General features: G+C 44.0%; 1 protein-coding gene across 2 annotated transcripts in view; it reads right to left on the bottom strand.

The window, feature by feature from the left end:
* Positions 1-15368, bottom strand: part of tmtc1 (transmembrane O-mannosyltransferase targeting cadherins 1) — a 103241-nt gene that overhangs the window by 16443 nt on the left and 71430 nt on the right. The window contains exons 9-10 of one of the 2 annotated variants that reach the window (XM_026327408.1): positions 4544-4732; positions 4081-4194 (exon numbers count right to left, since the gene is read on the bottom strand). In XM_026327408.1, coding sequence (XP_026183193.1) covers positions 4081-4194; positions 4544-4732 — 303 coding nt within the window. The remainder of the gene's footprint in view (positions 1-4080; positions 4195-4543; positions 4733-15368) is intronic. The other variant, XM_026327409.1, reaches the window with a different exon arrangement.

The following is a 15368-nucleotide window of genomic DNA, read 5'->3' on the forward strand; positions in this document are numbered from 1 at the left end:
CCCTGCAGTAGGTCATTATCCCACCCTGCCTGAAATCTGCCACAATCATCCCCTCCCCAAGAAAGCAGCCAGACAGCTTCAACGACTACAGACCAATCACAATGATGTTTGTAGCCATAAAATGCTTTGAAGCCTGGGTTCAAAGAACATCCCGGACTCCCTCCCCCACTCCTTCAACCCCTACCAGTTTGTCTAGAGGGCAAACCGGCAGGGCAAACCGGCAGGGCAAACCACAGAAGATGCCATTGCCAGCACACTTCACACAATGTGAGGATGCTCTTCAGGACTGTGTGCTGAGCCCAATCTGTTATGCCCTGTCCACTCACAACTGCCTCTGTCCCACCCCTTACACTGAACACTAAGAAAACCAAACAGATGATCACAGACTTCAGGAGATGCAGAATAGACTCTGCCTCTCTATATTTAGGGGATGGTGTCCTCCAGTATCCTTGGCACACTCATCTCTTCAGATCTCTCCTGGTCTAAGAAAACCACAGCCATTGTAAAGAAGGCTCCACAGCAGCTACATTTTCTCAGAGTGCTTAGCAAGTTCAACTTGGATAAGAAGCTGATGCTGGACTTCTCTGCTCAGTGGAGAGCACTCCAGGCCTCTGGTTTGTAGGACTCTGCCGTGACAAGAAATCCCTCCAGAAATTGATAAACTCTAATAGGCTTCTAATAATAGGCTGCCCTCTGCCCTGACCGGACTCTATTTCCAGGTCATGGTGCCTCAGCAGAGCAGAGGCCGTCCTCTCAGACCCCTCCCACCTAACCCACCATCTCTTTGAACTGCTGCCCTCTGCGAGACGTTACAGACCCGTCTAGTTGTGCACAACCTGACGTACAAATAACTTCTTCCCTTGGGCCACACACATCTTAAATTCTGATTATCATCTATCGTATGATTTATTTCATCCACACTTTCTATTCATGTGCAATCGTTTTTTTACACCCCACTGGACAGTTTAAAGTCTGGGAACTTCTAGGAGCCCTGACTAATGGCCCTCAGAACACAATCAGACTTCTGAGATGACAAGAGGTCATGAAGATAAGTTGGTGGAAGCCTATTTAAACATTGAAATATAAACAATAAAATCCTAAAATCCACTCAGGCTTTGATAGCAGCCAATGAAGAGAGGGGTGATGTGGTGATACAAGCCAAGCAGCAGCATTTTGGATTAATTGAAGGTGATCGTGGACATTTACAGACACGTTGAATGCTTCACATCATCTGCACTACATTGTTATTCCCACACACTCTGTGCACTGTTTTCCTAATAACAAACTCTGGATCACTAGTGACATCAAGGCAATCTTTAACCAGAGAATGGAGGCATTTAAAACTGGAGTCAAAGAAAAGAAAAGCTCAAACATGTCCAACATGCGCTGAAGAGGAAATTAACGCAGGCTAAGGAGGACTACATGAACTCAACAAGTTCTTCAACAAGTTTGACACTGCCGCAAAATTCCCAGCCTGTCCAGTCATACCCCTGTCCTCAATGTTTAGCAGAATATAAGCAATTTTAAACCACTAAATGTTGTGGCTGATCAAGTTGTGGAGCAGTCACCAGAAACAAATGTTTAAATTGTCCAAAATCACATCTTTCCTCAAATCCCTTCTCTGACATCTCCTCCTGCATCTCTCCTCAAGTCTGCAGTGGTGTGAGACTAAGACATGAAGCAAAGACACAATTGAGGGGAAACATATGGAATTAAGTGAATTAGGATGCACCCAGAGAATTGAACCAACTAACAGCAGAATAATAAAAATAGAAAACATAATAAATAAAGAATGGAGAATCCATTAGATCTATGTCTTTCTTACAATACTTGATGGATTATATCTGAAACGGGGGCAGAGCCTCGCTAATTAAAGTGAGAGTGACTGGTCTGGTAAATTTGGGGTTATTATGATCTGGAATGTGGTCTTGAGCTGGATGAAAGCAAATGACAGAGCTGAAGCTACCTCTCAGTTTACCTCTTCTGCTGCTACAAGAAGACTGGAGGGAAGGAAGAAAGAGAGGTGAAGAGGAAGGGAAGAAGGTAGGGTAAAGACAGAGTGAAGACATGAGCCAAATAACTGATTAAGGAACGGAAAGGAGGAATTAGAGCCCCAAGATGTAGAGAAGGATTGCTATATGTATAGATTACAATAACAAAAAAGAAGAGTGGCATTGAGGGGGGAAAATGCAAAGGCAGGACTTGTAATTTCAAATAAATATATAATAAGATGTCTCAGTTGGACTGATGCTGTCATATTATGAAAGTAAATTTCCAACTGCTAGAAGTAAGCACTCTGAGAACATAATGGTACAGTGCAAGCAAATAAGAAGAGAAAAAGCAAGCAAATGCTGCATGACTTCTTTAAGGTCCCATGAAATATAAATGCTGCATTTTATAGGCAATGACCTTCAGTACTTTGCTATGTGTTATGTGTCAAATCACTGGTGTTTTGTAGGTGCAAATAAAAGTTAAAATCCTGTCAGTTTCTGGTCTAAGGATGAACCAGACACTCAGGACAATCAGTTTCAAAAACAACTTCAAGCAAACTGAGTCTTTTGGCCTGAAGTACTCTTTCTGTGTCTGCTTTTGAAACTGACCTGTCTATAGATGTATTTGTGTAACTGCCTTCTGAACTTGACATAGAAAACATAAAAATCAAAACTCAGAACATTAGACTTTACCAAACCCCAACAGTAAGCTGATGTATACAACTGCCCCTGGAGGGACAAATAATGTCCTGAACTATTTCTCACTTTATTAGGATGCCTCAGGATTTTCATTGGGAACATACACTGATTGCAGGGCATTTTATCCAAATGTGTGTTTTGTAGCTTTATGACAATGTATTCAAGCCCAGAAGGGATCTATTATGAAAATGCTACTGGCAAATATAAGCTTTATGTAAATATTATTGCAATACCAACTTTGTACATCTCTATTAAGTTCATCCATCCATCCATTCATTTTATTCCTCTTGTCCAAAACCGGGTCGCGGGGGCAAGTCCCTTATCTTACAATAGTCTTGTTAGAAAAATTTGCAATAAATCTCCCACATAATCCAAGCAGAATGGTGCATGTTACACTAGATCTTTGCACAAAAATTCTCGTGTTGCTTAAAATTCCATTTGCAACCAGATTTACAGAACATGCAAACTCAATGACTTTGCAACTGTCAAAATGAAATATGTACTTTAAAAGTAAACTACATTTACCATTTACTACTGAAACAGGGCTACTTCAGTTTAAGACAAAGCACAAAGCTGTTAATACAGGCTTTGGTGTGACTGCTGACAAGACATGACATGTAAGCTCAGATTCTTCAATAAATTCCAACACCAATCTAATATATTGCTTCTAATAAATCCAGCTTTCTTCACAAGCCACCTAACTGCTCATGCTGTACTCGCGCTATTTAATGTAGCGATACAAAATAATAAAAACAACTTGTAAACCACAAGTTGTATTTTAATTAGTGCAGACTGTGTTTTCTGTCTAATTATTTCATGTTTTAGATTTAAAATATTTCCTTCTCTCTAAATGAGTGGAACACACAGGGTTATCCAGCTCTTCTGTGATTAGTCCAGTCTGAGAGCAGGCTGACTTTCAGTCATGCAGATCACAACTACCTCAGTTATGACTGACCACTATGAGATCCAGTTGTTGTTGATTTAGATTTGCTGGGAACTGTCAGTGCAGTCTATGGATCTTTTGTTAATCCCAGATTTGAGATGCTTTTTTTTGCTTTAAGGCAACTATGTGCCTTAAAGCATGACTGCTTAGGTAAAGCTCTTAAGTGGTGAGAAAAAATCTGGATATTTTGAAGAGCTTAGAATAGGATCAGACTGAGATAAGAAGACATTATTTCCCAGGAGCTACATTTGCGATGTATACAAATTGATTACAATCTGATACTTGTGTTGAAACCAGTTTAAGTGTCTAGAAGAAACAATATCTACAACAAAAATGTCCTTGTTTCAGGCTTTGTCTGAACACATCCTGTGTTCTGCTAACATGCTGCTCACACTTCCTGTGTAGACGAGATATTAGAAAGCAATACAGGATTAGTGTGGATCAGACCTGAGGGCAGTGGTGTAGTGGTGAATGGCCTCCTGGTGCCGACCGCTGTCTTTCAGGAAATTGGCGTAGTTGTAGTGGACTTTGGCATTGTGAGGCAGAGTCTGAATACCAGAGCTGAAAGAAGGAGAAATAAATTAGACAAAATGTAAGAAGAAAAACAGGGTACAGGAAGTCTTTGGGACTGGATTTATGCCTAAGGGAAGGTGATTTCAACATTACCTGTGCTGCTCAATGATTTTAATCATTATGTATAGACCAGAAATGCTTGTAGCCACAATTACCTCATGGTTAATGTAATTTTATTTTGAACTGGAACTCTTTGAGTTTTTGATGGGGCAAAACGCTGCCTGGTCCTACACTGCATTTGTTCTATTTGACTCCTGTTTGTGAGATACCCATGATAGTTGGCAGTGGATTACGCTGATCCTGAGGAACATTTAAAAACATGGGATGGTATATGTACATGTTTGTGATGTTCACACACCGGAAGAGGGCCTCCCTAGAGAGCCAGACATGGTTCTGCTGGACAGTCTTCCAGGAAAAGAGCAGGAGGAGCAACAGCATGGAGACACTGAGGACTGTGGTGCCCCAGCGGCCCACCACTGAACATAGTCGACCCAGGCCGTGAGCAACCAGGATACTGTAACCCATGCTGTAGGGGGAAGAGAAGGAGGGAGGAACATAATGGAAAATTAGGGAAGAAGGACAAAGAGAAGGGAAAGAAAATCAAGAAGAGGGGAGGACGGAGGGTGAGATTTAAAAAAGCAAACATTATTCAAGATTGGGGATCTTTTTTTGATTTGTTACAGCAGTGGCACTGTACATACAAAACAGCGAGGCAAAACTTAATGTCTTTAAATTATTTTGATGTTATTTTTGCCACAGGTGGCTGATTGGGCTCTCATTACATCTCAGCTACTTTCACCACTTCACATTTGTAAGGGAACATTGCTGTCATTGTCACATACACAGGCTGATTTGTGTGTTTGCATGTGTTATAGGAGGTTTCAGGGTTTTTGGCACTCCTGCCACAGCACGATTACCTTCCATGTTGTAAGAATATCTGGGATGACAGCAGATTGTCTAGATGAGGCGATTCTGTGCTGTAATTTGTTTGACAAATGTCTTTCTGCTGCTTTAACTCCCATTCAGCAATTCTGATGTTATGCATCAGGGTGCAAATAACAGCACTTGGCAAGAAGAAAGAGTGAGAGAAAAAAAATCTGACATCAAAAAATGCAGAATAGGAGATTTGAAAATAATGTCTTTCATCTCTCCTCTCTCTTTAAATTCTCACACTCTATCTGTCCCTTACTGCTACGAATCCCTACATTTACAGACATTAACCAGCTCAGTGGCACCTCCTTCCCTCCTTGTGTGTCCTGTCAGCTGTGTCAGACAAACTGTGCGCAGCGTCAATCATTCTGCCTGGGACTGCTGCTTATATGTGCTGCTGTATGCTTTGCTGTGTCTGATATCTCTATTTTCTGTACTCTTCTTATGCCAAAAAAAGATCTATCTGAACAGAACTTCCTTAAATATTATTATTAATAATTATTAAATATTGATAATAATGATTTCCAGGCTGTGCTCAGCTAACGTCTAGTATTTAGCTGAGCACACATTTGCCTGTTGTTGTAGTAACACTGCAATGCTTTCCAGCTTGTGAGTTTTCACACAGGTACACAGCAGTTAGACAGAGCAACTGTCAGAGAAGATGGAGTGGCTTACATACAAACACATTGAAGAAAACTAGAAAGTTGACTGATATGATGAAGAGAAGGTGGATATCCTGTGTGTTCAGGAGACCAGATGGAAAGGTAGCAAGGCCTATAGACTAGGAGCAGGGTTCAAGATGTTTTATCATGGTGTGGATGGAAAGAGGAATGGAGTAGGAGTTATTCTGAAGGAGGATTTTGCTAGGAATGTTCTGGAGGTGAAGAGAGTGTCAGATAGGGTGATGAGTCTGAAGCTGGAAGTTGAAGGTGTGATGTTGAATGTTGTCAGTGGTTATGCCCCACAGGTAGGATGGGAGTTCTGAAGGGAGGTGGATGAGGTGATTCAGGGTATCCCTAGTGGTGAGAGAGTGGTGATTGGGGCAGACTTCAACGGATGTTGGTGAGGGAAACAGAGGTTACGAGGAAGTGATGGGTAAGTTTGGTATGCAGGACAGGAATGCAGAAGGACAGGTGGTGGTAGACTTATCAAAAAGGATGTAAATGGCTGTACTGAACACATTTTTCCAGAAACAAGAGGAGCATAGGGTGACATATAAGAGTGGAGGCAGGAGCACACGAGTTGATTACATCTTGTGCAGACGTTTCAACCTGAAAGAGGTCAGTGACTGCAAAGTAGTGGCTGGGGATAGTGTAGCCAGACAGTATAGGATGGTGGTGTGTAGGATGACTCTGGTGGTGAGGAGGATGAAGAGGACAAGGGCAGAGCAGAGGACCAAGTGGTGGAAGTTGAAAATGGAAGAGTGTTGTGTGGCTTTCAGGGAGCAGCTGAAACAGGCTCTAAGAGGTCAGGAGGTCATCTGGAAAGAGGAAAGCAGATAAGGAGACTTGGTGGTGGAATGAGGAAGTTCAGGAGTGTCTTAAGAGGAAAAGGTTAGCTAAGAAGAAGTGGGACACTGAGAGGACAGAAGAGAACAGACAGGAGTACAGGGAGATGCAGCGTAAAGTGGAGGTAGTGGTGGCAAAGGACAAACAAAGGGCATATGAGGATTTGTATGATAGGTTGGACACTAAAGAGGGAGAGGTGGATTTGTACAGGTTGGTGAGGCAGAGAGACAGAGATGGGAAGGATGTGCAGCAGGTTAGGGTGATTAAGGACAGGGATGGAAATGTGTTGACAGGTGCCACAAGTGTGATGGAAAGATGGAAGGAATACTTTGAAGAGTTGATGAATGAGGAAAATGTTAGAGAGCACAGAGTAGAAGAGGTGACTGTTGTGGAGCAGGAAGTAGCAAAGATCAGTAAGGATGAAGTGAGGAAGGCGTTGAAGAGGATGAAGAGTGGAAAGGCAGTTGGTCCTGACGACATACCTGTGGAGGTATGGAAGTGTTTAAGAGAGGTGGCAGTAGAGTTTTTGACTGGGCTACTTAACAAGATCTTGGAGAGTGAGAGGCTGCCTGAGGAATGGAGAAGTGTACTGGTGCCCATCTTTAAGAACAAGGGAGACGTGCAGAGTTGTGGAAACTACAGCGGAATAAAGCTGATGAGTCACACAATGAAGTTATGGGAAAGAGTAGTGGAGGCTAGGCTGAGGTCAGAAGTGAGCATTTGTGAGCAGCAGTATGGTTTCATGCCAAGAAAGAGAACCACATGTGCAATATTTGCTTTGAGAATGCTGATGGAGAAGTACAGAGAAGGCCAGAAGGAGCTGCATTGTGTCTTTGTAGATTTGGAAAAAGCGTATGACAGGGTGCCGAGAGAGGAGCTGTGGTTATGTATGAGGAAGTCTGGAGTGGCAGAGAAGTATGTTCGAATGGTGCAGGACATGTATGAGAGCTGTAAGACAGTGGTGAGGTGTGCTGTAGGGGTGACAGAGGAGTTCAAGGCGAGGAGAGGTGGAGGTTTGCTCTGGAAAGGAGAGGAATGAAGGTTAGCTGTTTTCTGGGGAAAACCCGGTCTGGTAGCGAGAGATGGCATCCATCCCACTTTGAATGGTGCAGCTCTCATCTCTAGGAATTTGGCCGAGTTTATTAGCCTACCTAAAGCCTGACAATCCAGGGTGGGGACCGGGATGCAGAGACTCAGTCTAAAACGCCTCTCTGCAGTTTCCTTAGAGCCGCCGCCCCCCTCAAACCACATAGAGACTGTGTCTGCCCCTCGAACATATAAATCAAATAAATCAGAAGTTAACAGAAGAGGAGTTATTCATAAAAACTTAATAAAAATGAAGACCACTCCTCTTATTGAACAGAAAAACAGAACTGTCAAATGTGGACTATTAAATATTAGGTCCCTTTCATCTAAATCTCTGTTAGTAAATGATTTGATAACTGATCACCAAATTGACCTACTTTATCTTACTGAAACCTGGTTACAGCAGGATGAATATGTCAGTCTGAATGAATCAACCCCCCTCAGTCATAAAAATTATCATGTTCCTCGAAGCACAGGTCGAGGTGGAGGAGTAGCTACAATCTTCCACTCAAACTTATTATTAAACTTTCATCCTCAGAACAGTTATAACTCATTTGAGAGCCTCACTCTTAGTCTCTCACATCCAAACTGGAAAACACAAAAACCAGTTCTACTTGTCATTGTGTACCGTCCACCTGTCCCTTACTCAGAGTTTTTAACTGAATTCCCTGACTTTCTGTCTGATTTAGTGCTTAGATCAGATAAAGTTATTATAGTGGGAGATTTTAACATTCATGTAGATGTTGAAAATAACGGCCTCAGCATTGCATTTAATTCTATATTAGATTCAATTGGTTTCATTCAAAATGTTAATAAACCCACCCACTGTTTCAATCACACCCTTGATCTTGTTCTGACCTATGGCTTCGAAATTGAACATCTAATAGTTTTTCCCCCAAATCCTGTTTTGTCAGATCATTCTTTAATAACTTTTGAATTTAAAATGATGGATCATGCAGCGTTTGGAAGAAAATTCCACTACAGCAGATGTTTATCCGACAACGCTGTTAATAAATTTAAGAAAATGATTCCATCTTTATTTACGTCTATGCCAAGTATAAACATATTGGAGGGCAGTTGCTTCAATCCCACTCCCTACCAAATTGATCATGTTGTTGACAGCGCTGTAACCTCACTGCGTGAAATGCTTGATTCTGTAGCCCCTCTGAAAAAGAAGTTAGTGAATCAGAGAAGACTAGCCCCATGGTATAATTTACATATTCGTACCTTAAAGCAGGCATCACGAAGGCTGGAAAGGAAGTGGCGTTCCACAAACTTAGAGGAAATTTTTCTAGCCTGGAAAAACAGTCTACTAACATATAAAAAAGCTCTCCGTAAAGCCAGAACTGCATACTATTCATCACTAATAGAGGAAAATAAGAACAATCCCAGGTTTCTTTTCAGCACTGTAGCCAGGCTGACAAAAAGTCACAGCTCTGTTGAGCCCAGTGTTCCCTTAGCTCTCAGCAGTGATGAATTTATGAGTTTCTTTACAAATAAAATCACAACTATTAGAGATACAATTCAGCAGATGCTTCCTATACCTGCAATAAATGAATCTTCTACTACAGTAGCTCTTGAATCATCTGTAGGACCTCAGTTATGTTTAGACTGCTTCTCTCCCATAGATCTCTCTGAATTTACATCAGTGGTTGCTTCATCAAAATCATCAACGTGTCTCTTAGACCCCATCCCGACTAGACTGCTTAAAGGCACCCTGCCATTAATCAACTCATCTTTATTGGACTTGGTAAATTTATCTCTAGTATCAGGCTACGTACCACAGGCCTTTAAGACTGCAGTAATCAAACCTTTACTCAAAAAGCCTAGTCCAGGAGTCTTGGCTAATTATAGACCAATATCCAACCTGCCATTTATTTCTAAAATCCTAGAAAAAGCTGTTGCTAAGCAGCTATCAGACCACTTACACAGGAATGAACTATTTGAAGATTTTCAATCAGGATTTAGAGCACATCATAGTACAGAAACAGCACTGTTGAAAGTTACCAACGATCTTCTCTTAGCCTCAGATAATGGACTTGTTTCGATACTTGTCCTCCTAGACCTTAGTGCAGCATTCGACACCATTGACCATAACATCTTATTACAGAGACTGGAGCATGTGATTGGTATCAGAGGAACAGCGTTAAAGTGGTTCCAATCCTATTTATCGGACAGATTCCAGTTTGTTCATGTCCATGATGAACCTTCCACACGAACAAAAGTTAGTTATGGAGTTCCACAAGGTTCTGTGCTAGGACCGATTCTGTTCACCCTGTACATGCTTCCTTTAGGATATATCATTAGGAAGCACTCTATTAATTACCACTGCTATGCAGATGACACTCAGTTATATCTATCTATTAAACCTGTTAACACAAACCAGTTAACCAGACTTCAAGCCTGTCTAACTGACATAAAGGCCTGGATGACCAGTAACTTTTTACTTTTAAACTCGGAGAAAACAGAAGTCATTATATTTGGACCAAAAAATCTCAGAAATAACTTTTCTCAAATAATAGCTACTATAGATGGCATAACCCTAGCCTCTAGCACTACTGTAAAAAACCTTAGAGTTATTTTTGACCAGGACTTTAACTCACACATAAAACAAATCTCTAGAACTGCATTCTTTCACCTGCGCAACATTTCCAAAATTAGGAACATCCTGTTTCAAAATGATGCAGAAAAACTAGTCCATGCATTTGTTACCTCAAGGCTAGATTACGGTAACTCATTACTATCTGGATGTCCCAATATCTCCATAAAAAGCCTGCAATTAATCCAGAATGCCACAGCCAGAGTCCTGACAGGAACTAGCAGGAGAGATCATATTTCTCCTATATTGGCTTCTCTTCATTGGCTCCCTGTAAAATATAGAATAGAATTTAAAATCCTTCTTCTCACATACAAATCCCTTCATAATCAAGCTCCTTCATACCTTAAAGACCTCATAGTACCATATTATCCCAATAGACCACTTCGCTCTCAGAGTGCAGGTCTACTTGTGGTTCCCAGAGTTTCCAAAAGCAGAATGGGAGGCAGAGCCTTTAGTTATCAAGCTCCTCTCCTATGGAACCAGCTCCCAGCCTGGGTTCAGGAGGAAGACACTCTCTATACTTTTAAGGCTAGACTTAAAACCTTCCTCTTTGACAAAGCATATAGTTAGGGCTGGCTTCAGGCAATCCTGAATCATCCCTTAGTTATGCTGCTATAGGCCTAGACTGCCCGAGGACCATTGGTGCACTGAGCTCCCCTACCCTAACCCCCCCCTTTCCCTTCCCCTCCCCTCTCTTCTCTCCTCCCACCTCATGTATATTCCACCATTGAATATTACTAACCTTGTGTTCTCTCTCTCCCCTAGTTTGTGCTCTCTCCCTCTCTCTCTATTCTCTCTGTACCTTCTGCAGGTGTCCCTGGTCCTGGAGCTGTATATCGCTGATGTGCAGTTACTGGTCCCACCAACCTGCAGTGTCTATTTGTTGTTTATTGTTGCTGTTCTTTTCTCTCTGCTCTATCCACTCACCCCAACCGGTCGAGGCAGATGGCCGCCCAAACTGAGCCCGGTTCTGCTGGAGGTTTTTTTCTTCCGTTAAAGGGAGTTTTTTCCTCTCCACTGTCGCCAAATGCTTGCTCATAAGGGAATTGTTGGGTTTTTAGTTTTAGTTTTTGTAAAGTGCCTTGAGATGATTTGTATTGTGATTTGGCGCTATACAAATAAAATTGAATTGAATTGAATTGAATAGCTGTAGTAAAACAGAGTACATGTGTGTAAATGAGAGGGACTCAAGTAGAATGGTGAGATTACAGGGAGTAGAGGTGAAGAAGGTGGAGAATTTTAAGTACCTATAAGGTCAACAGTCCAGAGCAACAGAGACTGTGCAAGCAGGTTGGAACAGGTGGAGGAAAGTGTCAGGTGTGATGTGTGACAAAAGTGGGTCAGCAAGAATGAAAGGAAAGGTGGACAAGACAGTGGTGAGACCAGCCATGTTGTCTGGTTTAGAGACAGTGGCACTGAGAAAAAGACAGGAGGCAAAGCTGGAGGTAGCAGAGCTGAAGATGTTGAGGTTCTCTCTGGGAGTGACGAGGATGGATAGGATCAGGAATGAGGACATCACAGAGACAGCTCATGTTAGATGTTTTGGAGAAAAAGCCAGGGAAGCCAGATTGAGATGGTTTGGGCATGTTCAGAGGAGGGACAGTGAATACATTGGTAAAAGGATGCTGAGGTTAGAGCTGCCAGGAAGGAGGCCTAGAGGAAGACCAAAGAGGAGGTTCTAGGATGTAGTGAAGGAGGACATGAGGATAGTTGGTGTGGGTGAGGAGGATACAGAGGATAGGGTTAAATGGAGGCAGATGATTCGCTGTGGTGACCCCTGAAGGGAGCAGCCAAAAGGAAAAGAAGTTACTTCTACCAGCCACTGGTGCTGCATGAAACAGAGACTGGTAATGTTCATGTTATATTCCCTCATTTGTTGTCTAACACATTACTCCAAAATCTTCCATATGTGCTCAGCTGAGCTGGGATCTAGATACTGTTCAGTAAGCCTTCATCATTATGTATTTACACTTAGTTATTCAGGTTTTTCCTTCTACTTGTCATGCAAAGTTTTCCTTTACCATTTTCCCCAGTCAAGCCTAAAGTAATCTTCCACTTTCCAAGATGTTTCCTTGTAGCCTGCTGAAATACATTTGTGAAGAACAGATTCATAAGTGTAATTCTCAGAAAAATGGAGCTTTGTTCAACTGGCCTTCATAGCAGAAAAGATGAGGTGGAAGGAGAAGCATTGAGTCAGAGAAACAATAGCACACACAAAGTACAGACTGACAGCAGTCTCTGATGCACATTACGACGCTACATACACATTTGCATAGCTATTTTTGTGAGGACATTCACTATCAGAATGCATTCACTAGCTCTACAAGCCAAACAGGCATAAACACTCAGATATGCATTTACTGGACAGCTGACAAAGCAGAGAGGACAACAAATAAGGGCAAAGAGAAGTGGGGAATGACAAGCAACAAACCATGTGAACTGATGATGTTGCAGTGATGTTTGGTAGGATTTTGTTTCAATTCAGTTTTATTTGTATAGCACCAAATCACAATACAATCAAGGCACTTTACAAAAAACAAAAAAACCCAACAAATCCCTTATGAGCAAGCACTTGGTGACAGTGGAGAGGAAAAACTCCCTTTAACAGAAAAAACCTCCAACAGAACCAGGCTCAGTCTGGGCGGCCATCTGCCTCGACCGGTTGGGGTGAGTGGATAGAGCAGAGAGAAAAGAACAGCAACAATAAACAACAAATAGACACTGCAAGTTGGTGGGGCCAGTAACTGCACATCAGCGATAAACAGCTCCAGGACCAGGGACACCTGCAGAAGGTACAGAGAGAGATGCCAGAGAGAGAGGGAGAGAGCACAAACTAGGGGAGAGACAGAGCACAAAGTTAGTGACATTCAATGGTGGAATATACATGTGAGGGTCATGTTACACATCATTAAAAAGAAAATACAAGGTGCTGTTACAGTCCAAATTCGGACTTCCTCCCTGTACCTTTATTTTGTATTTCTGTTTCCTTCTCGCCTGGTCTATCCCTAGCTAGCTTTATGTTAAATCATTCCTGATTAGTTTCTCCTGTCCCTGTTCAGCCTTTTCTCTCTCTATCCTTCTGTGTGTATATATACCTGCTTACCTTCGGTCCCTTGAGCAACTTAGAAAGTATAGTTTGAGTCGCTTGAGTACCAGGAGGTGTAGGCTCACAGCTGGAGCAATTATTCAGACATCCCCCCCATTACGTGACCAGGCAGAGGGCAGACCAGATGCTGGCAGTCACCACAACTGTCTGCTCTTTACTGGTGGAGTGTCAGGGCCTCTGGATCCCCCTCCAGTCAGCCAAGGGGTTGTGCTTGCCCCTTACAGCCTTTCAATCTCTGTCACCAACTCTCCAGTCTTCGCTGCCGGTCCCCAGGTCCCCTGCTGCCGGCTCTCAAGTCTCCGCCCCGGCTCTCCAGTCCCCCCTGCCAGGTTCAGAATCTCCCCTCGAACACTGGAAGAGCGCCATCTGGCAAGAGCTTAAGGCACTGTCCCTTCTGTCTCTTGCCCCCTGGGACAATGCCTGTGCTCCTGCTAGCTGCGCTCCTGCAGCCCGCCGGTGCTGACGGCATCAGAAGGGGTCATCTTTATCTCCAGCCAGCCTGTCAGAGCCAGTCCCTCAGCCTGAGCCTCCAGCACCGCAGCCTCGATGCCAGCAGTGCCACCGCCAGAAAGGGCTAAGTGCTGCCCAGTTGCAGCCCAGTGCTGCCCTGTCAGAGCCCAGTGCTGCCCTGTCAGAGCCCAGTGCTCTAAAGCCGAAGTCCAGTGCTCTACAGCCCGTCCAGTGCTCTCAGCCGGAGCCCAGTGCTGTCCTGCCCAGATCTGGCACACCTACCAAACTTGGTTCTGGCGTCTCATCATTGACGACGACGCCATGTCCAGAAAAGGCTTTCCTCACCCCCAGCTAGCCCGCCAGTCTCCAACTAGAGTCTCCAGACCCTCAGCCCGAGTTTCCAGAGCCTCAGCCCGTATCTCTGACCTCCCTGCCCGAATCTCCAGCCTCCCTGCCCGAGTCTTGAGCGCTCCTGCCCAAGTCCCAGGTTCTACGACCTCAGTTTGCCGATGGCCGTGTTCCTGCTGATGCTCTGCTCCAGCTCCCAGGGCCTCAGTGTGCCGACGATAGCGTCCCAGCTGAGGCTCTTCTCCAGACCTCAGTGTGCCAACAATGGTATCCCCACTGAGGCTCCTCTCCAGCTCCCAGGACCTCAGTGCGCCGATGGTCACGTCCCTGCTGAGGTTCCTCTCCTGCTCTCTGGGGCTCAGTGTGCTGATGACTACGTCCATGCTGAGGCTCTTCCTAAGCACCAGATTCCATCCATACTTCCTGGGCCCCAGTGTGCCGATAGAGGCGTTCCTGCTGAGGTCCCAGCTCCTGTCCCCAATCTTCGCCCCGGTGAGTCGGCCGGGTCTGTTGACGCCACTGTTTCTCTAGCTCTCCCGAGGGGCGAGCTTCTGGAACCGTCCCGGACTCCAGTTCACCTGAGAGGCTGTCTTCCAGAGCGGCCCCGGATCCCTGTTCTCCCGAGGGGCTGTTTTCCAGAACCACCCCGAATTCCTGTTCTCCCAAGGGGACTTCCTCCCCTGGACCTTTATTTTGTATTTCTGTCTACTTCGGGTAAGCGAATCACTTTTGTCTTGCAGGCGTGTCTTGTTGTGTGTGTTGTGTGGTTCGTCTGCAGACTGGCGGCAGACTAGTTGTGGTTTGGCACACCTGGGAACCGGCTAGACTTTGAACGGTTCACTGGCTGCTGCATTCCGGTGCTGGTCGGGTACCTTTCTGTTTTGACCGGTGTTTGTTGCTATTTCCTGACTTAGCGCTCGTTGGCCTACCGGTTAGCTTAGCTAGCTAGTTAGCTTGCTAACATGGCCTCTCCCTCTCTCTCTCTTTCTTGCTCAGTGTGCCACATGTTTAGTTATTCCTCTGCCTCCTTTAGCGATAATGATACCTGTATTAAGTGTAAGGTTCTGTTAGCCTTGGAGGCGAGGATCACTGATTTGGAAGCGCGGCTCCGCACCTTCGAACAAAAGCCAGCTAG

This window comes from Mastacembelus armatus, chromosome 23 (assembly GCF_900324485.2).
Source record: "Mastacembelus armatus chromosome 23, fMasArm1.2, whole genome shotgun sequence".
Lineage (NCBI taxonomy): Eukaryota > Metazoa > Chordata > Actinopteri > Synbranchiformes > Mastacembelidae > Mastacembelus > Mastacembelus armatus.